Source organism: Castor canadensis, chromosome 6 (genome assembly GCF_047511655.1).
Source record: "Castor canadensis chromosome 6, mCasCan1.hap1v2, whole genome shotgun sequence".
Classification (NCBI taxonomy): domain Eukaryota; kingdom Metazoa; phylum Chordata; class Mammalia; order Rodentia; family Castoridae; genus Castor; species Castor canadensis.
Window position 1 is genome coordinate 132,151,466 of NC_133391.1, and position 25,251 is coordinate 132,176,716.

The 25,251-nt window shown below is 37.8% G+C and overlaps 1 protein-coding gene across 1 annotated transcript in view; it reads left to right on the plus strand.

The window, feature by feature from the left end:
* The first annotated feature begins 2,502 nt into the window (after window positions 1–2,502).
* Window positions 2,503–25,251, plus strand: part of Il6st (interleukin 6 cytokine family signal transducer) — a 52,657-nt gene continuing 29,908 nt past the window's right edge. Inside the window, exons 1-5 of the mRNA XM_020185873.2 lie at window positions 2,503–2,699; window positions 13,230–13,316; window positions 17,082–17,160; window positions 23,741–24,046; window positions 24,903–25,023. Coding sequence (XP_020041462.1) covers window positions 17,097–17,160; window positions 23,741–24,046; window positions 24,903–25,023 — 491 coding nt within the window. The 5' untranslated portion in view covers window positions 2,503–2,699; window positions 13,230–13,316; window positions 17,082–17,096. The remainder of the gene's footprint in view (window positions 2,700–13,229; window positions 13,317–17,081; window positions 17,161–23,740; window positions 24,047–24,902; window positions 25,024–25,251) is intronic.

A 25,251-nucleotide genomic window follows, 5' to 3' on the forward strand; every position in this document is an offset into this window, starting at 1 on the left:
TCTATAGCATTTTTCCTTAACTGTGTTCACCTGCTCCCAAGTCACAGAAGTGTCTTTGTGTTGCACTGTCACTGAACAGGTTCCCACTCTCTGCTCTTAACATAGCTAAAGTTCCAAAATAGTTCCAGGACAAAAATAGAGAAAATTCACTTTATGCCATTTTCTCTACTTATCTCCATATTTTGACAGTTCCTTCCTTCCTTTCTTCTTTTCTTCCTTCCTTCCTTTCTTCCTTCCTTCTTTCCCTCCTTCTTCTCTCCTTCCCTCCCTCCTTCCCATTCCTGCTTTCTTCCCAGGACTGGGAAATATTATCATTGATCATATTTGGAGTCAACAAGATGCCACAACTACAAAAACCAAAACAAAAACCATACGTATCACAATCTTTGACAGGACTTACTAATGACAATTTCTTAACCAGAAAGTGGTCATCCCACTGCAAGTCAAGTAATTTCAGCACAGCAGATATTTCTTGTTGTCTTGATGTTCTGATAACTCTGTCAAAATTGATCTAATATTGATTTATCAGTTTAGCCTAGGATTTAACCAAACCCACAAAATGTGAGTTTTTTAGGGGCAGGGACTAAGCTGAGCCAATACAAAGACACTCACAAATAGGCTGATAAACTAAACCTGGCTGACGGTGAGGGAATTGAAGATACTAGTGGAGGATTAACTTAGACTTTTGCTTTCCTGACCAGTGTGCCAAGGCAGGCTAGTGTGTTGTAAGAAATTGATCTCCTTTTGCCTATCTCCAGCCCCTGAGAAATATCATTTTAAATGTACGATATGAAGCAAAAAAGCTTGAGAAACATTGACATAGGAGACATTCAATACTGATATTCAATATTGAGGAGCTGATATTTATTGGGCTCTTCTTATGTGCCAAACCTGTCCTGTATTTCAAATCATTTAATCCTTACAACGGTCCTATTAGGTAGGTGTCATTGTTTTCATTTTGCAGATGAAGAAACTGAGAAAACTTTCCCAGGGTCACAAAGATGGGAAGTAGAAGTACCAGGATCCAAATTTAAGCAATATGAAAAAAGAAGGTACACTATATATTGCCCCTCAACATGTGTTTGCTGGATCTATATAAAATTTTCATAGAAGTTTGTTTTAGTCTTTTTTTTTTTTTTGGTGTTACTGGGGTTTGAACTCAGGACCGGCGTACAAGGATTGAGCCACTCCACCAGCTCTTAAAAGTTTGTTTTAAAGTAAACACCTGATACAATCTGGTCACACCCTGCATGTCAGATACTGGATGACAGGGAGCAACAAGAGGTGAACACTTATCTGTAGCACACAAGTTTGTCTTAGACTCCTTCAATAGGTCCGCTTTGCTGTGTCTTTTCAAAATCATGTGATCAACAACTAAAGGAGCATAATTTACGGCTGGGGGTGTAGCTCAGTAGAAGGTTTGCCTAGCATGTATGGGGTCTGGGTTCCATCCCAGCACTGAGAGAAAAGCAAAGAACAAAACCACACCAGCTGTTAGGGGGGCGAGGCGGGAAGTAGGGGGGAGAAAAGGATAGAATGTGATCAGTTTTATTCCATCTGAACCTTCAATAGTACAAATAACTTTATAATTGTCTCAATTTATGGGCATAATTTGTTCATGAAATCATTATTGGCCTCCTACAGCGTGCCATTCTTCCAAAAGTCCCTGGCCTTGAGTGTATTTCTCTTACAGTCACACACCCCTTACATTTTGAGCGTCTCATCTTGCTTTGGAAAAAATACATGGGTATCAACATTAGATTCATTTTCCAGGCGAGGGAGGGGGAGTGGGGGTGAATTACAATGAAATTGGTTTCTACTAGGTATTTGCATCACAGATTGGGAGGTACAAACCGCAAGAAACACTAGTTTCTTGGCAGATCACCAGTTTCTGGGATTCACCGATCACAAACTCATTTACTAATTAAAAAAAAAAAAATCGCACCGCGGCAAGGTTCTTTTACATAAGACTTGGACCGAAGCCGCCACCACAACCTGCGGCAATCTGGTGTGCAGCCACAGCCACTGAGCCCTTCACTGTCCCCTTGGGAGATCCCACGCCTCCCGTGTCCCCAAGGGAGCCCGGCCGTCGCTGGAGGCTCCGGATCCCTTGGGGAAGGCTGCGAAGGATTCGGCCTCTCTGGCGAGAAGGGCAGGCGGGCGGGAGGGGCGGGCAGCACCCGGGCTTCAGTTCACGACCCCGTTATTCCACGGAAAAATGGAACATTCCGCTCCTTCCGCCCGCAGAGGGGAGGTGGGGGGAACCCTTCGATCTCGACTGGGAGAGGCGACGCGATCTCAGCCACCGGAATCCGGGATGCCGGGAACCGCGTTACGGGAATCGCAGTCTCCTGGAGTCCCGCCCCCTCGTTATCGGCGTCCGCTGGGCCAATGACCGGGTGTGCTGGGGCTCCCCGAAGCCAATCAGCGCAAGGGTCCCCAGTCGGGGGGCGGGGTCCCGCGGGGCGCCGCGGGGCGGGGCTAAGAAGTGCAGCGCCCAGCCCGCAGCAGTGCCGCGCGCAGTGTCCGTGGGGAAGGCGCAGCTAGTCCGGCGAGCAGCGAGGCCATACGCGGAGCTGTGAGGGGGCCACCCGGGAGCAACTGAGCTGAGGGCCGCGCCCGCCTCGCCGACGGGTCCCGCCTGTCGTCGAGGGGGACGTACGCGTGGCGCCGCGGGGGATCGGGCGCCGCGGCCTGAGGTGAGGAGGCCCGGGGACGGGTGAAGGAAGGGCAGCGTAGCGGGAGGGTGTGGGTGCCGTCGGCGCGGACCGGCCACCTGGCACTTGAAGGCCTCTCTGCCCGAGAGAGCAGTCCCGGCCGCGCGCACGCCCCGAGCTTGGCAGTCCCGGTCTGGAAATCCCTACATTCCTTCTTGTCCCTGCTCCCACATCCGAGTTCGACTTTGCCAAGTTTGTCACCTTGGTTTCTCGACTCTAGGTATGGGTCTTGCGGACCCCGCACGCACGCACGCGCGGCCACGCACCCTTAAGCAGCCCCCGCCCCTGGCTCGCTGCGCGATGGTCCGTGTCGGGTTACCGATCCCACTTTTCCAGGTCCCTGCCATCTACCCTTAAATGCCATTGGCCTCGTACTTGACTGGCTATCTCTTCCCCAGAGCCACCTTTTCCAGCGTTTCAGCGTTGTTGAAAGTTCACAGTGCTAATACGTGCTATTAACGTGTCTTCTTTTGGTCTCTTCTACGTACCGTTCCTAATAAATCCCACACATCACTGGATCCTAAGGAGAACCAGTCGTCTGTCTGTTTACAATTTCACCTCCTCCCCCAAGCTTAAAGATTTCCCAAGTAGGGTTCTTATTCATAACCCCAAACAAAACAATATCACAGATTAAAAGATAAGACTTGCCACTTTCATCATTTTTTTTAAGCCTTCAAAAGGAAGCTCCCAATTTTGGCTTAATTTGTTTACTATTGGACACTTCGGTAATTATACTGTTTTAAGATAATTATTATTGGAATGCCAGGACGGATCTGCTAAAAGATTGGGGTATTTGGTTTAGTCAGTGAAGTAAACAAACCCTTTAGACTGTGTGTGACTGCCAGTTTGAAGTTGGAACAAGTCTTAATTTGAAATTACTGAGTCAGAATGTCATATGAGCTGTTCACCATTATCTTAATTTTTAAAATTTATGTTAATAGGTATTTGGAAGTATTTTTGAACTGTGAACTGCATTTAGTAGGACCAATCTGGAATTAAAGTGTGCTTTCCAAATTTTTCTTTTTGGAATAATTTTGAGCATTTTTTAAAATAACAAGAAAAGAAAAAGATTGCAAACAGGAAGTGTCAAAAGAAAAAGATAAATTTTGTAGTAAAATTTTTTCCTCTTCTCATGTCTGTATTATTGACATTACACTTTTCTAAGTTTCTCATAGGTAATTTGCAGTATTATAAATAGCACTGTCATTATTTAGTACAATATATTATGTATTTAAGCATGTTGGTCTCATTTTTATTTATGACTTGCAGTGTTTTGGGTTTATTTAAATTTTTTTCCTAAAGGAATTTGCCATTTCAGTTAAATACTAGGGTGCATGTTGATTATTATGTACCTATGAAGTAAATATTAAGATACCCACTTTGTAAAGAAGGAAACAGACTGAGGGTTCCCTGTACCCTAGATCTGGTGACTTCAAATCCTGTACTCCACATTGGATATGTATCTTATAGAGCTATCCAGTGCTGCAGTTTGGTTGGGAAAGTTAAAACACTGCCCACAGCTCCTGTGCAGTGGCAGAAAGGGGGTTTTCCCCTAAACCTTCTCTCTCTCTTTTTTTTTTTTTTTTTGGTTAAGCAGACACTCTGCCACTTGAGCCACTCCACCAGCCCTGTTGTTTTGTGTTGGATTGTGTCGAGATAGTCTCCCGAACTATTTGCCCGAGGCTGGCTTGGAACTGCAATCCTCCTGATTTCTGCCTCTGGAGTAGCCAGGATTACAGACGTGAGCCACCAGCACCTGTCCCATTTTAATGGGTGTCAGAATTCCTTGGCCCTAATATTTGCAGCTTGACTCCTGTAGGAGCATGGAGTGTTCTCACAGCTTTCCCTTATCTTTCCCTGCAAAGGCAGTGTGATCAGTGTTGAAGTTTCTATTTAGATTATGCAACAAAACACTAAGCACTTCCTACTCTAGGACCTCACAGAGATGCCTGAGATATCATTAAGACCTTCAACGTGTTTACAAAAATTGAGTTGAGAAACTTATGTGTAAAAAATTACTAGATACAAAGCAGTTTTAATTAAATAGATTGATACAGAAAATGCTAACAATATTTAAGTTAGTGATCATTTGAGGATTGAAATGATGAAAGGAATTACCAGAAATAAACTTGAAACTTGGGTAAGCTTTGGATAAAGGGGAAAATGGAGAGACCCCATTCATAATATAGGAGGGCAAAATGAGGTCTATTGAACATAAAAGGACTAGCATGTGGAAAGAGGAATAATCAAGGTATATTAATTATATTAGCCAATACATATTTAATGGGCTTTTTTTTTTTTTGCCTGTCAATTTTGAGTGTTTTGCTTATAAAGCATTTAATCCATAACGTTATGATGTAGGTCCTATTATACTCTTTTTTTTTTTTAAACTGGGACTGTGGTTTGATATCAAGGTGAACTATTTGCCCAGGCTGGCCTGGAACTATGTATGATTCCCTCAGTCTCAGCCTCCCCAAGTAGCTAGGCTATTACCCTCTTTTACACAAAGGGAAACCCAAGATAACTTGCCCAGCTAATAAATATTAGATCCCAAATTTGTGCTAAGCCTGACTTCAGAGTCTGAGCTCTTAACCATAATAATACTGCTTTGTCATACAGTTTACTTAAGTGACAATGAGTAGAATAATAAGGTTTTGCCATTAGGTCTTGTCAAACCCACTCTTGGGCTGGGGATGCAGCCAGTGGTAGATTGTTTGCCTAGCATGCTGCCAGTCCCTGGGTTCAGTTGCCAGCCCCACAAGTAAATAAAATAAAACCCACTCTTTGTGTGTGTATATGGGGAGACTGAAGTTTGAACTCAGGACTTCACATTTGCAAAACAAGCACTTTACCACTTGAGCCATACCTCCAGTCCATTTTGCCCTGGTTATTTTGGAGATGGGGGTCTTACAAACTATTTGCCTAGGTTGACCTTGAACCATAATTCCCTAAGCCACTCTTGTTTATGTTGGTGTTTTTGTTTTGTTTGTTTGTTTGATGGTACTGGAGTTTGAACTCAGGTCTTCATGCCTGCTAGGCAGGAACTTTATCACTTAAGCCACTCCACCAGTCCTTTTTTGTGTTGGGTGTTTTCAATATAGGGTCTTGTGAGCCATTTACTCAGGCTGGCTTTATACTGTGATCCTCCTGATCTCTGCTTCCCAAGTAGCTAGGATTGCATATGTGAGCCACCAGCTCAAACTTTACTCCTAATTGTCCACTAGGTGCCTTAAAGTGTATTAGTTTCTGAGCATATCAAGACATGTAAAGTAATTACTATGCAATGTTATGAATTCTTTTAGGGAACTATATACAAGTGCACTGGGAACAAAGAAGTTTGTAAAGGTGGGGGGAAATTCCACACATGTTTCATCTGGGCTATAAACAGTAGAGCCAGTCAGGAAGGCATTGTGGAAACAGGTTATAGCATTTTGTAAAAGCACAAACTCTGAAAGAGCAAGGTGTGTTAGAGGAAGTCTAGTAGTTTGCTGTGCTTGAGTTCTAGTGATGGCTAGGAGGGAAACGATGAATGGTAAGACCAAATCGTGAATGGCATGCTGAGGTCAAGCAAAATGAGGAGCTTAAATATTTGCTTTGTAGTTGGAAAAGAACAAAAATAATTTCAGCATGATTGGAGTAAAGCCAGATTGCTTGTGATTCTCTCTGGAACCATAGTGGTAGGATTAACTTGAGAGAAGTATAAGGAAAGGAATTTTATTTATTTATTTTGTGATTCTGGGGAGTGAACCCAGAATGTACTGGGTAGTAAGCAAGTACTCAACTATTGAGCTATTCCTCCCCTCACTCCCCCCCCCCTTTTTTAAAGAATAAAGAGGCTTGAATATTGGAAAAGATCAGTTGAATGGGGATGGCACACTAAAGCCAAATTTTTAGATTCTTTAATTGCTAAAATATTTGGCATTATTCACCATTTAAAAATTGGGGGGGGGGTAGTGATGGCTTTAAAATAGTGTTTTAGGAAGATTCATCTACCAGTAATGTTCAGAATGCTTAGGAGGGAGGAAGGAGACTTAAGCAGGCAGGCTGCTACAAGTATTGTGATCAGTGCCCAAATTATATTGGTCATTGTAGAGGATAAAAGATACAGGTGGAGAAGGCATTGTTAAAGAAGTCTAGATAGGATTTGTAAATAAGAAAAGCAAAATGATGAGTAGGTAAGACAACAATGCACTCTCTTACTTAAGCAATTGAAGAGGGTAAGGAGTTTGTAGTTAAGGAAAAAAGTCCCGGTGATTTAAAAAAAAACCAAGTAATGTGCATTTATGCATATGGGGGCAAGAGCATGTACATATGTAGATACTGCTTTTAGAACTCTTAAGTTGATTTGAGTCAGAGGCAGAATATCTTATGATCTAAACTAGAATTAAAGATCCAAGCCAGAATTCTTGAAATTATTTTGTTTGAAGGTGAAAGTTGAAGTCATATATCTTCAAAGAAGTATTTTAAAAGAAAAGTAGATAGCAAATGCTTTATCTTTGAGTACATTTATAGGCAATAGCCAAAAGCTAGTAGAGAATTCAGTAAAGAATCCAGGAAAGTGGATAAAGGAAAGAACCAGCTACATTATCTGGTTACATAGAAACCTGGAGATGTGAGAAATTTAAGGAAGGATGGCTTCAGAAACACTGGTGATTGTTGTCACAAGGCTGCACTACAGACTTGACTTCATTTTTTTTATTCTGTGACCATTTAGTATATTTTAGAGAAATTTTATGAGAAGTAAGTTAGCTGCTCATGAATCAGAGAGCTATATCTTTTAATACATGATTATAGTTTATTGTTTACAGCTGCGTGTATACATATCCAGAGCAGGGACTTCATTCCTTTCAGACAATAAATGTGTTGCCCTGTTAAAATTTGAATGTTCTGCCTCCAAATTTTCATACTTTCTTCAGTAATCAGTTTCATCCTTTGCTAGAAAGGAGATTGGTTTAATCATTACTTTTGAATAGTGTGCATTTTAACTGGTGTCTTCTATACAATCTTTTTGCTGGATGTTCTGTTTTATATATAATTCTACCTGCTTGTACAAAGAAAACTCATCAGAAATGTATTTCAGATAGCCCAGCTCTGGTTGGTAGACTACCATGCTGGGACTTTGCCTTTGGTAATTTTTAGTTACAATTATCTTCACTTGACAGAGTCAAAGATGATTCGCAGCTCATATACTGTTCTCTCTGTTTGGCAACCCAGTACCCATATTTGATGCTGTGTACTTTAAGGTTCTGTTTGAATTGGATATGCTGGGTTCTTGTAGCACTTTATACATATTTTACCTCTATAAACTTTGAACTTTTTAAGGGCAAGAACTGTTTATTTGGTTTGAATTATATCTGTAATGTTTTGTTTCTGAAGTGATAGTGAGAACATTGATGTTTATGAAAGTACTCTTGAAACCTTTCCATTTGACTAAAATAGTCAAAGATAGTTTATAAAAGTTTTCTACTCTAGGGTCATAAATACATTACATATTTTCTTCCAGTATGCTTATCATTGTACTTTTGCACTGAGTTCCATAATAAATCTGCAGTGTTTATGTGTGTAATGAAAAGGGGCTCTTTATTTTTATGCTCATGGAACCAGTTGTCCTGATAGTATATTTAATAGTTCTTTATTTCTGCGATACTGAGGTTTAAACTCAGGGCCTCACGCTTACTAGGCAGATGCTCAACTGCTTAAGCCATACTCCAGCCTCAGATGATTTTTTTTTTTAATTTTTAACATACCACATATTCTTTTTGTTGTGTTTGTTTGGTTGTTTGTTTTGAAATGTAGGCTGCTTCCTAGGCTGGCCTCCCAACTCCTGGCTCCAGCAATCTTCATTTCTCAGTTCTCACGTAGTTTGGGACTACAGGTGTGTACCACCTTCCCAGCTTATAAATTTTCTCTTTCTCTGTGTCTCTGTCTCCCCTCCCCCCATACACACATTTACACTTTTACTAGCATATATTAGTTGTATAGAGGGGGTTCATTGTGACATTTACATATGTGCTTGCAACATATCTTAATTAGATTCACCCCCTCCATTATTCTCTGATCCCCCTCCACCCACTCTTGGTGACCCGGCAAGTACTCTGCCACTCAGCTACACCCCAACCCTATAAATTCTAGTATACACTCAAGTCTGTTTATTTTGTACCACTGACTTCCTTAATTGTCTGTTCTTCTGGACCAATGCCTTTCTTTAATTACCTTTGTAGTGTATCTTAATGGTACAGTAAATATTCTATTTATGTTTTTTGAAAGTTGCCTCTGGGTATTCTTTAATTTCTTATATGAAGTTTTGAGTTGTTTATAAAGTTCTATAATAAATGTTTTTGCTGTCCAGATTAAAATGGTATTGCATTTTTATATAATTTTATGAAGAATCGATTTTCTTCTCATATATATATATATATATACATACACATATGTATAAATATTTTCCAGAGCTGGTACTTTATGCATGCTAGGGAAGCGCTCCCACTGAGCTACATGCCCAGCGTCCTCCCCAACTTTATTCTTAGGTCTTAGTAATGCACCTTTTACTAAGGTTTTATTATTTTCTCCATAGAGTTCCTACATAGTTCTGATTAGGGTTTTGCCTAAGTATAGTATATTTTTGGTGCTATTATGAATAGGATTTTTTTCTTTTATATTTTCTTTGGTTTTTACTGATGATTAGGACAGCTGTTATTTTTTATAATCTTTTCAACTGCTATGATGTTATGCTTTTAATAATCATAGTAGTTTGTCATTTGGTTCTCACTTTTGGTAGATGATCATATCTACAAAATTTTTTGCTTCCATTTTTATCTTATTTTACCCTTTCTAGAACAGTGTTGAATAAATGATGGCTTCCAGCATTTTATCTGAATCCTGACTGTAATAGGGATGCTTCTGATTTTACCTTTAGCCCTGTAAATGCCTTGTGCCAGCAGCAGCAAAAGCTGCACTAGTACAACAGCTGTTACATTTTATCAAGTAGCTATTAAGAACCAAATAGATTCTGAGCTCTTTATGTGTGTTGATGTATTTAGTCTTCATAGCATTCTTAGGTGGTAGGTAGGTATGGTTTTATGCCAGTTTTTACAGATAAGGGAAATAAAAGTGAGGGAATCTAAATTAATTTTCCTTAAAATAAAGACCTGGGATTTGGATACAGGCAGTCTGATTCCAGAGAACCAGACTCTTATCTTATTATTTTTCATCGTAATAGGAACAGTTTCTTTTAGTCTCTGTGTTCAGACACTTTGTTATTACTTTTAAGTGAACATACTGCCATATGCTTTTTAATGCGTCTATTGAAATGATCATGTTTTTCTGCTTTAATTTATTAATATAGTGAGTAATACTAATATCTTTTCTCATTTTGAACTACAGTAATCTACCTTTATCTGCATGGGCTACCTTCCAAGGTGTTTGAAGGATGTATAAAACTGGGTAGTACTGAGCCGTATATACACTAAGTTTCTTTTTCCTATATATTCATATGTATAAATTTTAATTTATAAATTAGGCACAGTAAGACATAAACAACTAATGATAAATTATATCATTTATAATATACTGTACTAAAAGTAATTTCAAACTTATGAATTTCTATTTCTGGAATTTTCCATTTAATGTTTTTAAACCTTGGTTAACTGTAGTTAACTGAAACCATGAAAAGCAAAACCATGTTTAAAGGTATCTGTATCCTTGCATTTTTAGGCTAACCAGTTGATTTATTATTCACATTTTAGTTTTGTTTTTAAATCTGTTTAGGCTTTATCAGACAAATAATCATAATAGTTTGACAATAGTTTCGTTTGACAGTAGTTTTGTTATGTAAGCGAGAAGGAAGGAAAGGGGAAGGAGAAGGGAAAGGAAAAAGTTGAGAGCCAAGGAAAGAACCTCCTGAAAGGAAAATTAGAGGTAACAGAGCCTGGCATTCCCACAGAGTGAGGAATGGTATTTATTCTTAGCAGCATCCTGATTCATGGGATAGAAGGAGGAGTATACAGAAGGGTCTTACTTCAGTAGAGGGGACTATAACACAGTCTTTTTAAGGCAAAAACTATAAACCAACAGTTCTAAGAAGCTATGCAGACTCCACAAGAAACATAATACAAACTAAGGGGCATTATAATAAAATTTCTCAGTTGCTCAGACAAATTGATAAAAAGGCATCTAATATTCATGGGGGAGGGGAAGAGATCTTTCATACAAAAGAATAGAGAAAAGGATGATAGCCAGTTTTTTAAAGTGCACACAAAACATTGATCTCAAGACTTTAAAAGCTCCAGTCATCAAGATGGTGTAGTGGTTGCATAAAGTTAAGCAAATAGATCAATGGAACAAACAGAACAGGAGTTGGCAAACTGCAGCCCACCTTCTGTTTTACTAAAGTATGATTAGAACATACTAATACTAATGGCTAAGTATGTTTATGTGTTATCTATCTGTGACTGTTTTGTGCTTCAACTGTAGATTGGTAGTTCCAACAGAGACCTTAAGGCCCACAAAACTAAAAATACTTGCATTCTAGCCCTTTACATAAGAAATCACACAGCCCTGGAATTGAGAATTCACAAATAAACTCACTACATGTGAACAACTGATCTTTGACAAAGTACAAAGGCATTTCACTCACTTTGGAATAGTGTTGCCGACAAATGATTCTGAAACAATTGGCTACTCATATGTACAAAATGATTTAATTCCTGCTTTATACCATATATAAACACTAACTTGAAATGATTCAGAGAGCTAAATATTAAACCCAAAACTATAAAACTTATAGGGGAAAACCTTTGTGACTTTAGGCAAAGATTTCTTGGATATAACACCAGAAGCACAATGTTAGACTTCATTAAAATTAAAATTACAGGTCCACAAAATACAATTTTAAGAAAGTGAAAGACAAGCCACAGATTGGGAGAAAATGATGTACAAATCAATTTTCTAATAAAGGCCTAGTTTCTACATTATAGTAATACAGCAAAGAACAAAATTTCTGCTTCATTTGCGTATATTCTGGTTGTTTTTTTTTTTTTTAACCTCCATCCAGAATGGAACTTATATTCTCCTTTGGCAATATAGTCAGTGTATTCATTTCCTAGGGCTCTTGTAGCAAACTACCACAAACTGGGTGGTTTAAAATGAGAAATTTATTCTGTTAAGGTTCTAGGACCAAGAAGTCCTTCTAAAACAATAAAGAATACTTCCTTGCCTCTTCCTAGCTTCTGGTAGTAGCCAGCAGTCTTTGGCATTCTTTAGCTTGTAGCTATATCACTCCAATCTCTGCCTCGTTTGCCACATGACATCCTTCTGTGTCTCTTTTTCTTACAAATACACCAGTCATGATGTACTAAGAGCCCATCCTATTCCACTATGACATCTTTGCTAATTATATCAGCAATGGTCTTATTTCCAAAAAAGGTCATATTTTGAGGTGCTGGGAGCAAAGACATCAATGTATCTTTGGGCATCGTGTGGGGGGCGGGACACACAAGTCAAGCCATGGCAAACAGTAAGCAACATAAGTAAATTATGTAATATTTTAGAATAAGTGTTAGCAGACTGTGACCTGCAGACCAAATCCAGGTTGCAATTGCAACAGTAAAGTTGTATTGGAACACAGTCATCATGATTTGTTTGTATGTTGTCAGTGGTTGCTTTTGCACTCCAGTAGCACATTTGACTAGTTGGTGGGATATAGGGACTTTCAAATGGTATTTTTTTCTTCTTTTCATTTGAAAATTTAAAAATATTTAACTCTTTGCCTAAGTTTTAAGTTATTATAGTTCAGAAAAAGAGCCACCATTACTCATGCTAGAATTTAACCTAGTACTGAGCAAGTTTTTTTTATCATTCCTTCTTTTGAATATGGACTTTTTTTTATTTTACTGGGATTTCAACTCAGGGCTTCATGCTTGCTAGGCAGACTCTGTACCACTGAGCCATACCTCCAACCCCTGAGCAAATCTTAAAATGAATTTTTATTTCTATGGCTAGAATAGTCAGACAATTGAGGAGTCAACAGTGTTAGCTTGGTGCTAATAGAAGACAAAGATATGATTCTGTTAAAGAATTGTTACAAATGCTTTTGTCAACTAAATAACCCTCTCATGGTTCTGTAAACTATGTAGATAACAAGGAAGTTCTAATTCGGTGTGGGTGACCTTAATATTGCAAGTCTATCAAAATACAGCACTAGTCCATTGTGATCCCAGCTACTCAAGAAGATGTGGCAGGAGGATTGGTTGAGCCCAGTAGTTTGTAGCCAAACCTAGGTGACATAGCAAGACCCTGACTCAGAAAACAAAATAAAAAACCTAATAGTAGTCTATTTAAATACTCTCACACAAATATTTATGGGATTTTTAAATTCTGAATTTTAGAAAATCTCTAAAATGTGATACTTTGTGCACACTTAAAAGCCTAATCTCAATCAGGGATTTTAAAAGTATAAGTATAATAAATACTATCAATGTCAGCTTTCTGAACAAGATTCTTCTGTCTTCACAGTGAGACCCAATGGAAAGAACATGACATTTGGAGGCAGAAGACTTGTTTCAGATCCCTGCTTTTTTACTTGCTAATTTTGTGAGTTGGGTAAGTAGTTTGCCTTGGCTGAATTTTTTTTTTCTTTTGTAAAAGTCCAGTATATAATCACTCCCCTACCCACTTGCTTCCCTTGGAAAATTAAGTGAAATACTTTATGTAGAAATATTTTATGTGATGTAAAAGAGTATCCAAGTTAAACACGTGTACAGATGACCCTTTCCTCTAGCCCCGACAACTCTCCAGAGACCCTCCTCCTCTGAGCTATTATCTTCCTGCACTTGAATTTGTTTGCTGGCTCCTTTGAAAATAAGCCAGCCTAATCCTTCCCCAATCTGTTGACACCACTGACAAAGTGGACTGGATACTCCTTAAGGATCTCCCTGATCAAACAAAACTTTTCAATCTGCATGGAGAGGCCCTTTTCAAGCTTGTCTTGCCATTCCTTCTGCAACCAGACTTCTAGGTTTTCCTGCCTAGATCTATCTCTACAGATTCAAACCTATCAATCCACCTCTTGGTGACATTTTGCATGACAGATCTTGCAGCTCACTTCTTAATTACTGGGGTGATCAGGCTCAAACTCACCATTCTTTGGGTAAGAGATGCCTTTGCCCCACCAATCAAAGATAATTTTGCTTTTCCTCACTTCTGCTTCGTAATCTGAGCTCTGCCCCCACCTTGGGTTATTGTCCACTACAGCTGCAGCCCAGTACCATGGAGATGTCTTTCTTAGAGTGGCAAAAACTGATAATCCACTTCTCCCTCGTATTCATTTCCTCTTCCTACTCCCTAACTCACCTCTATTTCCTACGGTAAAGCAGGCCATTTTGCTTTTAAACCTGTCTTTAAAACATCCTAATTATACCAGCTGCTGGATATGTGCTTCCATTCAGCCCAATAAAGGACCCCTGACTGTCCAGGCTAATAATAGGGACTGGTGACAACTAGAGACCACCCTCGATAATCAATATTTCAATGAACTAGATTTGGTTATCAGTAACACGATAGATTCAGAAATACGAACCTTCATCCTTTTGACCTTGGGCACCTGCAGCCTTTTAATATCAGGCCCCCTCTTTTATAATGTTTCCTCATCTCCCAGGCTCCAATTCATTTCTCTTGCAACTCTGCCCACCCTAAAGCTACTCCTTTGGGACACATGTATAATTGCAATTCCACCATCCTCGTTATACCCTTTCACAACCCCCAAAGGTTTTCTCAAAATGGACCTTCTAGCTCTCCCGACTACAATGGATATTATAGAAACCCAACAACTTTTCCCAACCCACAAGCTGGCAACAAGACGGCTATATGGAAACCACTGCTTGCCCAAAGCCATCTTTCTCTTGCCTTTTCAATATCTCCAGTTTCTTTCACCAACCCCATAATCAACAAACAAATAACTAAAATGTATTCAACCTAGGGGCCAAATTCCAGGTTTCTTTCTCACTCAGCTATTTCATTCCTCTTGCAGGACTTCCCATAGTTGGGACCCACCTGATCTAATAGGCCTCAAACTATACTTCCAACCAAAAGGGAAAAGATTATGGCACTGTCTATATCTGTACCTGTTTAAATCCAACTAATAACACCAGTTTTCTGTGTGGGGACCAAATCTTCCTCTGCCTGCCTACCATATGGAAGGGTACATGTACCCTAGTCTATCTGATGCCTGAACTCATATTTTCTACCTTATCTGTACCAATTCCCATATATTTCCCCTTGCCAGGTTCAGCCACTGTAAGATAAACCCAAAGTTCTCGTCCTGCTTGGGATACTTAGTGGCATGGGGGGTAGGAACATGCCACTCATCCACTCTATTCAGACCTATGAGCTGTCCCTTTATAAGTCCACAAATTATAGATCTGGCCATTCAGTGCAGTCAATCCAACATTGAATCAGTTTCCCAGTAAAAGTGACTCTCCAAAACCACCAAGGTTTTGATCTAATCAAGGAGGAACCTAGTATTGTCTGTGAGCCAAAAAATTTAAGCAGGCAGAATACACCCATATCATGTATGAAACATATCTCTAAAGATTGGCTGCCGTTGGGTGGGAGAAAGACTCACCATCATTCACTTTTTTATACCTTTCCATTGGTATACTGTTGTTTCAGCTCAAGAACAGAATGAAAAAGCATGAATAATAACGTCAGATTTACACTGCATATGAGCAAGAATATCAATATAAATTCTGTCACTATGCTTAGGTTATTGCTATGATTTTTCTTGCTTTACACCTTGTCTGTGAAGCTTTTGTTTGGTCATATATGAGATCTAATGTACAAACATTAAAATTCACCAGTGGTTAGTATACAGTTTGGTAGGAAACCCATAGGTGTCTTGCATTTCTGAAGGTCATATGAACAAAGTCCTGACTGCCTTTTTTTCTGAACTATATTTTCAAACATGGGCAGGTTTCCTTATAGCCTTGAAGGGAGAGATAATGTCTCCCTCCAGAATAAAGGGCAAGCATGCTTTCTGCTCATTTTTAAGACTTTGGGTTTCTAAGCTCAATCTTTCTCTCTCATAACCTATTGCCTGTGTAGTTGTCACCTGATTCTTCACAACACCCTGGGGGAATTGGGGCGTAGGCACCTGGCAAAAGAAATTGCTGACACTGTGACTACTGCTCTTAAGAGTAATAAAAGTCTCTTGTCTCTCACTCAGAAGTCTCATGTCTTTTGCTAGTACCCTTGAAACTGTGGCAGTCTACCTTATTAGCTTGAAAGTAAAGTTGAAATCTTAGATTACAAACTTTGCAATTCTTGACACAATTCAATGAATTTTGAATAATGTATAGAGTTATAGTCACCAACACAACGGGTCATAGAATATTTCCATTGCCCCCCAAAGTTTCTTTGTGCCCTCTTCTACCTCAGCCCCAGAGAACCCCTGATCTGCCTTCTGACACCTTAGTTTTGCCATTTCTAGAGTTTCCTATAAATAAAACTATACAGTATGTAGCCTGTTGTGTCTGGCTTCTTTTTCAACATAATGCTCTTGAGATTCAGCCATGCTGTGGCATGTATTACTAATTAATTCCCATTTATTGTTGAATACTGTTCTATTATGTGGATATGTCATGGTTTCAATATTTATCTGTTCACCAGTTGATGGATGTTTGGGTTGTTCCCAGTTTGGAACTATTATGAATAAGGTTGCTGTGAACATTTGAGTTTATCTTCCTGTAAACATATATTTTTATTTTTATCGGATACAATCTTAGGAGTGGAAACGTCCAGTCTTGTGGTGTGCTTTTAACTTGGTAAGCAGATGCCAAACTGTTTTCCAGAGTACCTGTATCAATTTTTCATTCCTGTCTTGGTGTTTTTAGTTTGCATCTCTCATTTTGAGTTTGAAGTATCTTTTTTTTTTTAATCAGTGTTTGTTTTTTTTTTTAATTGTATGGGGTACATTGTGACATGAAAGTTCTTTTTATATACTTTAGATACTTGTATTTCCTTTTCTATAAACTATTCAAATCTCTTCTTTGTGGTGAATTTTACTTGAAGAAATTTGTGTCTCTGAAGGTTTCAGTCTCACAGAATTATTCACTAACGTATAAGACTTCACAAAAATAAATAGGATTGGTCTTTTAATTAAGTTTAAAGTAGAAATGATGTACTTTGGCAGTTTTACATAGCCATTAACTTTAGTAAAAATAGAGAAAAATACTCTGAACATTGAATTTTCTACATTGTAAGAATTCTACCATGTTTCAAAAAACAACTACCCAATGAAAACAAAAAGATTGTGTCTTAGATTATATGCATATAGAGAAAATATTAAAATACTCCATGTGTCTGTTACAGAAATAACTGTGCAAGATGTCGATGTTGCAGATTTGGCTAGTGCAAGCTTTGGTTATTTTCCTCACCTCTGAATCTATAGGTAAGGTTCATGAAATATCCTACCTTCTACTCCACAAATTAGGCTTAAATATTTTATGTTTCTATCATTAAGTTTATGTTTAGTAATTATACAATTATGCTTCATATTTATTCTTTCTGGAGTCATTATGGAGAATAATGTCTTAATTTTAGGCAGTAAAAAACTGATAATTTTTTTTCTTTCTTTTTGGCGGGATTGGGGTTTGAACTCAGGGCCTCTCGCTTCCTAGGCAGGCATTCATAATAGTTCAAATTCATGGTCATTCAGATGCTGATTAACATTTAGTATTAAGGTGGGGAGGGCAAAAAGTGTGTCATTTTTTAAGAAAGGAATAGGAAAAATGTATTAACTCTTAGCACTTCACTCCTTAATTGCCCAGTGTGTCACTGAGCAGTGTGGTTATATTACCAGAATGAAATTGATTTCTGGAACAGTACTGTTCCAACTGTAATGTGTAGATTGAGACCCATCTGAGAGCTGGTTGTTACTGGTCCACACTGAAATACATACAGAAATTAAGGATACATGTTTAGTATCCTTAATTAAGACATGTTATGTCTTAACAGTTTGACATAGCCTGACACCCAAGCATATGATCAGTGGAGTTAGCAGTCAAAGTTTGTCTATGACAGATTGAGAGAAAAAACTTGATCTTTCATCACAGAGAGTTTGAGAAGCACTGCTTTAAAACAACCCCTTTCCAAATCTAGGAATTAAATTTCATTTTGAACATTTCAAGTATCAGAAAGTTGAAAATCTTTACTTAGGAAGACCTCCATCATCACCATTATCATTTGTGGTGACAGGAATAAAATCCAGAGCCTCATGCATGCTAGGCAAGCACTCTACCACTGAGATATGTCCCTAGTCCACTTTTCTTATTCATTCATTCATTCATTTGTTTATTTATTTATTGATGGCAATACTGGGGTTTCACCAGCCCTTTTTTTGTGCTGGGTGTTTTTGAGATAGGGCCTCATGAACTACTTGCTTTGAGCTGGCTTCCACCCATGATCCTCCTGATGTCTGTCTCCTAAGTACCTAGGATTACAGGTGTGAGCCAGTGGTGCCTAGCTCACATTTCTTATTTTTGAACTCCATTTCCTTCTTGTAATTTTCTCCCATTATTTCTAGTTCTAGAGTATGCCTAATTTTTTTTTCTCGATGCTTAGCTCTTCAAGTATTAGGTGACTGCTTTCCTGTGTCCCGAGACTCACTGCCCCAATCTAAATTTACCCAGTTATCTTAATGATTCTTTATAGGATGGGGCTTCCAACCCTATGCATGCTGATTGCCCTTCTTCTCTTGGTTGCCTGTATCCATTTAAAATACCATCCCAGCTGTCCCTCTAACCAGGTGTAAGACTTTAGCTAATCATTTAATCCATGTCTCAGTTATCTTATCTATAATGTGAGGATAATAATGATCCTTACCTCTTGGTGTTATTGTAAAGATTAAGTGAGCATTCGGCTCACAATAAGCATTATAAAAAGGATAGTTATTACATGTTACTACTAAGATTATTGCATAAATGCACTTTATGGAAACAGTAAATGTATGAGAACTAGACATAGAGTATAGTGGCTCTGTTATTTAATTCAATCTGAAGAATCACCTATTCAAAGTAACATAGCTTTCTGGCAGCTAAGACATAGCATAGTTTCGTGTTAAGCAAGTGGTCAATGAAAATTCTCAGATTTTTTTCACATGAATTGCTTTCAAACCAATTCTGTCTCAATATGTACATATTTTCCTCAACCTAAATAGATACATTTCCTCTATTCCAAATTTCATTTAATGGGTTTTAGACTACTCCAGTCTTCCAACAGAATTTTGAATCTTAGCATTGCTTTCATCCAAAATGTTGACAATCCTTCATGGTCTCTTTTTTTACTAATTCAAAGAGTGTCTGTCTCTGTCTTCTCCCCAGTTGTTGATTGTGATGTTGAAAATAACTGAATTACTAATTATCTATTACTTTTTCACAAATACTCTAAAATTTAATGGGTTAAAATGACAATATCTCTTGGTTTGTATGGGTAGAAGAGGCAAACAGCAAGACACAATGAAACCGATTCAGCTTTGCTCTACAATGTCTGGGCTTCTGCTAGAATATTCAGAGTGCTGGGGCTCATTTTGTATGTCTAATGTTGACTGGTTGTAGGCTGAGGTCATTGCTGGGACCATTGACCAGAGCACCATACATGGCCTCTTCATAAGGTCTTGTCTTCCCTGCAACATGTGGCTGGCTTCCAAAAGCAAATACCCAAGAGAAATGGAGAGCTAGTCAGAAGCTATATTCTTAATAATCAAGTTTTGGAAGCTACATAGCATATTCCATTGACTTTAAGGTACCCACACAGATCTGAGATGAGTGAAGGGAGTATAGATCTCACTTCTTTGTGAAAGGAGTATCAGTGACATTGTAAAAAGAACATGTGACATAGGAGGAGATCATCTTTAAAAAACACAACCCAAGCCAGATGTGGTGGTGCATGACTATAATCCCATCTACTCAGGAGGTAGAGGCAGGAGGATCACAAGTTCAAGACCAACCCAGCCCAGGCAAAGGTAGCAGAAAGATCCTGTCTCCAAAACAAAGGGTTAGTGGCATAGTTCAAGTGGTAGACCACTTGCTTAACAAGCACAAGGCACTGGGTTCAATCCCCAGCACCCCAACAACAACAACAAAAAGATCTGCCCCAAGAATGGAAGGTTGCTAGTCACCTCTAATGGACCTGTCAGCGTGACTACATTTTTTGTAGGCCTATCAATTATTTGCTTTACGTAAGTAATTTTTAATCTCAAAAACTAAAATAGCCATTATTAACTTTATTTTCCAAGTGAAAACTGAAACCCAAATAGAATGGGTAACGGCACAGGAACCTGTTGGTAAATGAGATTGATTGGAGAAAAGTGCATTAAATTTGTGGATATCGATGCTGGAGAAAGAGAATAGAGTCATGCCAAATAGTTGGGATTTTATTTGATGGTTATAGGTAGCCACTACATAAAATAGGTAAGTGACTGAATCACTTTAGAACAGTAACTGTGGTAACAGGCAGGATAAACTGAAAGGAGCTCAATGATGGCTTGAGCTTTAGCAGTCCAAGTATTGGTGACAATGACCAACAAAACTTAATGCCGCATTGTTAAGTTAGAGGTTAGAGGAAGGTAACTAGAGAGAGATGTTGAGGGTAACTACAGGGTGTCTGGTCTAGATGACTAGATAGGAGTGGTGCTGTTTGCAGAGGTAGAGAAATAAGAGTAAGAAATACTAAGTTTGAGCCAGGTTTGGTGGTACACCCTTGTAGTCCAAGCATTTAGGAAACTGAGGCAAGAGGATCACAAGTTCAAGGCTAGTCTGGGCTACATAACAAGACTGAATTTTTAAAAAAGTAATGTTTGAAAGAGACTGGCATGCTTATTTTAAAACACCTACGGTGCCAACATTACCGTGATATCAAACCAAAGAAGATAACACACAAAAGCTATAGACCAATATCCCTGATAAATGTAGATGTAGAAATTCTTATCAAAATTCTAGAAAACTGAATCCAACAGTACATTAAGAAGATTTTTCACCTTTATCAAGTGGATACATTCCAGGAGTTTACAGATGGTTCAGCATATACAGTCAATAAATGTGATACAGTACTAAAAGATTGAAGGACAAAAACTATATGATCATCAGTAGATACAGAAAAAAGCATTTGATAAAACTCCATATTCCTTCATGATTAAAAAAAACCCTCAAATTAGGTATAGGAAGGACATACTTCAGCATAACAAAGACTGTACATAACAAGTCCATGGCAAATGTACCGAATAGAGTAAAGCTGAAAGCTTTCTAAAATCTGGTAAAAGACAAGGATGCCCACTTTCACCACCTTTATTTCAGCATGGTACTAGAAGTCCTAGACAGACCAATTAGACAAGAGAAAGGAGTAAAAGACATCCAGATTTGAAAGCAGGAAGTCAAATTGTCACTTTTTTTAGATGACATAGTCTTACACATGGAAAATCCCAGAGTCTGTACCAAGAAGCAATTAGAATAAATTAATTTAGCAGGCCGGTGGAATGGCTCAAGCCAGTAGAGCACCTGCCTAGCAAGTGTGAGGCCCTTAGTTCAAACCCCAGTGCTACCAAAAAAAAAGCGAATTTAGTAAAGTTTGCAGGATACAAAATTAACATACAAAAGTCAGATAGTGTTTCCATATGCTAATAGAAAATTATCTGAAAAAGAAATCAAGAAAGCAATCCTATTCATAATAACTTTAAAAAATACAAATAAATTTAACCAGAACCAAAATATCTTTAAAATGGAAAACATTAATAAAAGAATTTAAAGAGGACATGAAAATACGGAAGGACACCCATGTTCACAGATTGGAAGGATCAGTATTGTTTACTGATTTTGGGTATTGTACACTACCCAAAGCAGTATACAAATTCAATGCAAAATACCAACGGCATTCTTCACAGAACTATGGGGAAAAAAAACCCCTAAAATTTGTATGAAATCACAGAAGACCCCCCCAGATAGCCAAAACAGTCTTAAGCAAAATGAACAAAACAGGAGGCGTTATGAGTGACTTCAAAATATATTACAAAGCTATAATAATTAAATGGCATACTGTTGGCATTAAAAACAGACAAACAGACCAGATGAACAGAACAGAGAGCCTATAAGTAAACGCATACATCTACAACCAACTGATCTTCAACAGAGATGCTAAGAACACACATTAAAGAAAGGACAGTGTCTTCAGTACAAGATGTGGGAAAATTGAATATCCACATGGAAAAGAAAAAAAAACTAGACTCCTATCTCTCACCAGTTATACAGATCAACTCAAAGCAGATTAAAGACTTAAATATAAGACCTGAAACTACTAGAAGAAAATGTAGAAGAAATGCATCAGGACATTGGAGTGGGCAATCATTTTTTTTTTTAATATGACCCCAAAGGCACAGGAAACAAAGCCAAAAATAGACAAATAGGATTACATTAATCCTTTTAGTTTCTCTACAGCAAAGGAAATAATCAACACTGAAGAGACCACATATAGAATAGGAGAAAATGTTTGCAAATTATATATCTAATAAAGAATTAATACCCGGATTGTATAAGGAACCCAAGCAACTCAGGGGCAAATAAAACCCAAGGACTACGGTTTTAAAATTGGCAATAGACCTAATTAGACATTTCCCAAAGGAAGATACAAATGGCCACTAGGCAGATGTACTAATGGAAAAACAGTATATGGAAGTTCTTCAGAAAGTAAAGAAATTGAACTGCCATGTGTTCTAGCAATCCACTAGTGGGTATACATCCAAAGGAAATGAATTCAGTATGTTGAAGAGACATCTGTACCTCAGTGTTCATTGCAGCACTGTTCACAGTAGCCAAGAAATGGGATCAACCAATATCCATGAACTGATGAGTGGATAAATAAAAAGTTTATGTATTCACAATGGAATGTTATTCAGCTACAAAAAGATGAAATTCTGTCATCCTGGAAGACATTAAGTGAAAAAGGCAAGACACACAGAGATATCACATGATCTCACTCATATGTGGGATCTAAATAAGTTGATCTCATAGGAAGAAGTTGAGAATAGAATGGAAGTTACCAGAAGCTGGAGAAAGTAGGGGGAGGGAGGGATGGGGAAAGGTTGTTCAACAGGTACTAAGTTTCACTTAGATAGGAGAAATTAGTTCTGGTGTTCTGTTGCACAGTGAAGTTCTATAAAGTAATGATAATGTGGTATATATTTCAAAATTTAAAAAAATACCGGCTGTGTCCCATGAATATCTAATAGGCTGTTGAAAGTTAGAGCTAAAGATAGGGATTCCCTTGTCACTAGCATTGGCGTTCATAACAGGTGAAGCATGTACGTGTGTTTCATTTTTTGACCTGATCTGATTCTTCTTTCTTCCTGTGTATTTATTACTAAAACTACTCTGATTCTTGTTTTTAATAGAAAATCATTTCCCCTCCTTTTATTATTAAAACTAATATATTTAAATGGCCATCTTCTGTCTCCCTTGAGGTTTCTTTTATTGTTTACTATTTGGTTGATGTATTGTGTCTGTTTCCCCATCTGTACCTCTCATCATCATTCATGCCAGGAGAGAGAAGGGAGACTACCACTGCTTGATTTCTGAGTTTAGATTATACTCTGTCTGAATAAAGGGGCTGAATAGGTAGTGGGCAGATGGAGTCATGCTATAGGCAGTCTGTTTCCTAAGAAAAAATTAGAATATTATACCACACACAGCATAGGTTTTTCTTAATCCAGCTCAGTATTTTTTTGTGTTTTGTATATTATAATTTGTATATTTGGGCTATATTAATTTTCATTTGGGTGTTTTGTTCTATTTCTTGAGGAAATATTTTAGTAAAGGTTGAGGGACTCTACATTGAGTGCCATTTGTACCAGAAAAATTCAGTCTTTTTTTTTAAATATAGTGGTGGAGATTAAACCCAGAGTCTGGAGCACGCTAAGCAAAGCAGTGCCATGAGCCACAATGCCCCCAGCCATTTTATATTTTCAAAATTGTTCTGCTTTCCAGGTGAACTTCTGGATCCATGTGGATATATCAGCCCTGAATCTCCAGTTATAGAACGTGGTTCTAATTTTACCGCAGTTTGTGTGCTAAAGGAAAAATGTATGGATTATTTTCATGTAAATGCTAGTTATATCATCTGGAAAACAAACCATCTTGCTGTTCCTAAGGAACAATATACCATCATAAACAGAACAGCCTCCAGTGTCACCTTTACAAACATAGCTTCGCTGCATGTTCAGCTCACTTGCAACATTCTCACGTTCGGACAGATTGAGCAGAATGTTTATGGAATCACAGTACTTTCCGGCTGTAAGTTTTTTATCTTATTTCAGACTTTGTCAAGACCCTTGAAGTATAATATTCTCTGTTTACTTTTATGAAATCCAGTAACTTGTGGGCTCCATGACTTTTGGACATACTTATTTCTAAAACAGTAAGTTTAGAAGCAGGGTCTAGGTTTGCATTATCAATATACAAAGAACAACACAGGTTTCTTTTCTAAAATCAAGCATTTGTCAGTCTTCTTGAAAAACGTTTTGACATGAGACCTCAAAAAAGTATTGTTGATTTGAAATCAGTGAATGCTTCACAGTAACTTTCAATATCCTTTAATTGCTGAGAAAATGCACACATAAAGCAGCTACCTGAAAAAAAATGAGTAAATACCAGAAAAACCCCTTAAAAGTCAAAGTAAAGAATGTAAACTATGATTCAAATTTATGGATCACCCAAATTTTACAATTTCAGCATTTGCTTTTCTTCCAAAAGAGTTTAGGAGAACAGTATGAACAAAAATAGAAATAAATCACTTTTGTTCCTACTTAGTTCCCTCTTACTACCAGATGCAAATATTAGTTTTAAAAATACAAGTAAGGGAGAAATTGTTGATATTTTTATCCAGTTACAAATGAAAGATGATTTTTAAGTTGAAACTAATTATAGTTATGATAGGATATATATATTACTACTAAAAAGAAGGTTAAGAGTTTGATGAGAAACAAATTGCTTTTTTAGTCACTAGTCTTTCATTATGTGTATTCTTTTGTCTTGGTGTGTTTATTTTATTTTCAAATTGGGTTTGATTATATTTAGGTGGTATGCAAATTGGACAATATTTGTGTATATATATATAGCTTTTTGAAAACTACCTATTATTTCCTTTTAGTTCCTCCAGAAAAACCTGAAAATTTGAATTGCGTTGTGAACGAGGGTCGAAAAATGATGTGTCAGTGGGATCCTGGAAGGGAAACTTTCTTGGAAACAAACTTCACTTTAAAATCCGAATGGTAAATTATCTTAGGTTTTGTCTATGTTGTTTTTTAAGTCAAGCTGTAATATTGAATACAAATTTTTAAATAGTTAAGGTTTTTGTTTTAGAACATCACAAATACATATGAATGTAAAAAAGAATTGTATAATAAATCTCTGTGTATAACCATCTCCCAGCTTCACCAGTGATCAGCTTATGACTAGTCTTAATTTATATGTACTCACCACCTCATGTTGTCTTGAAG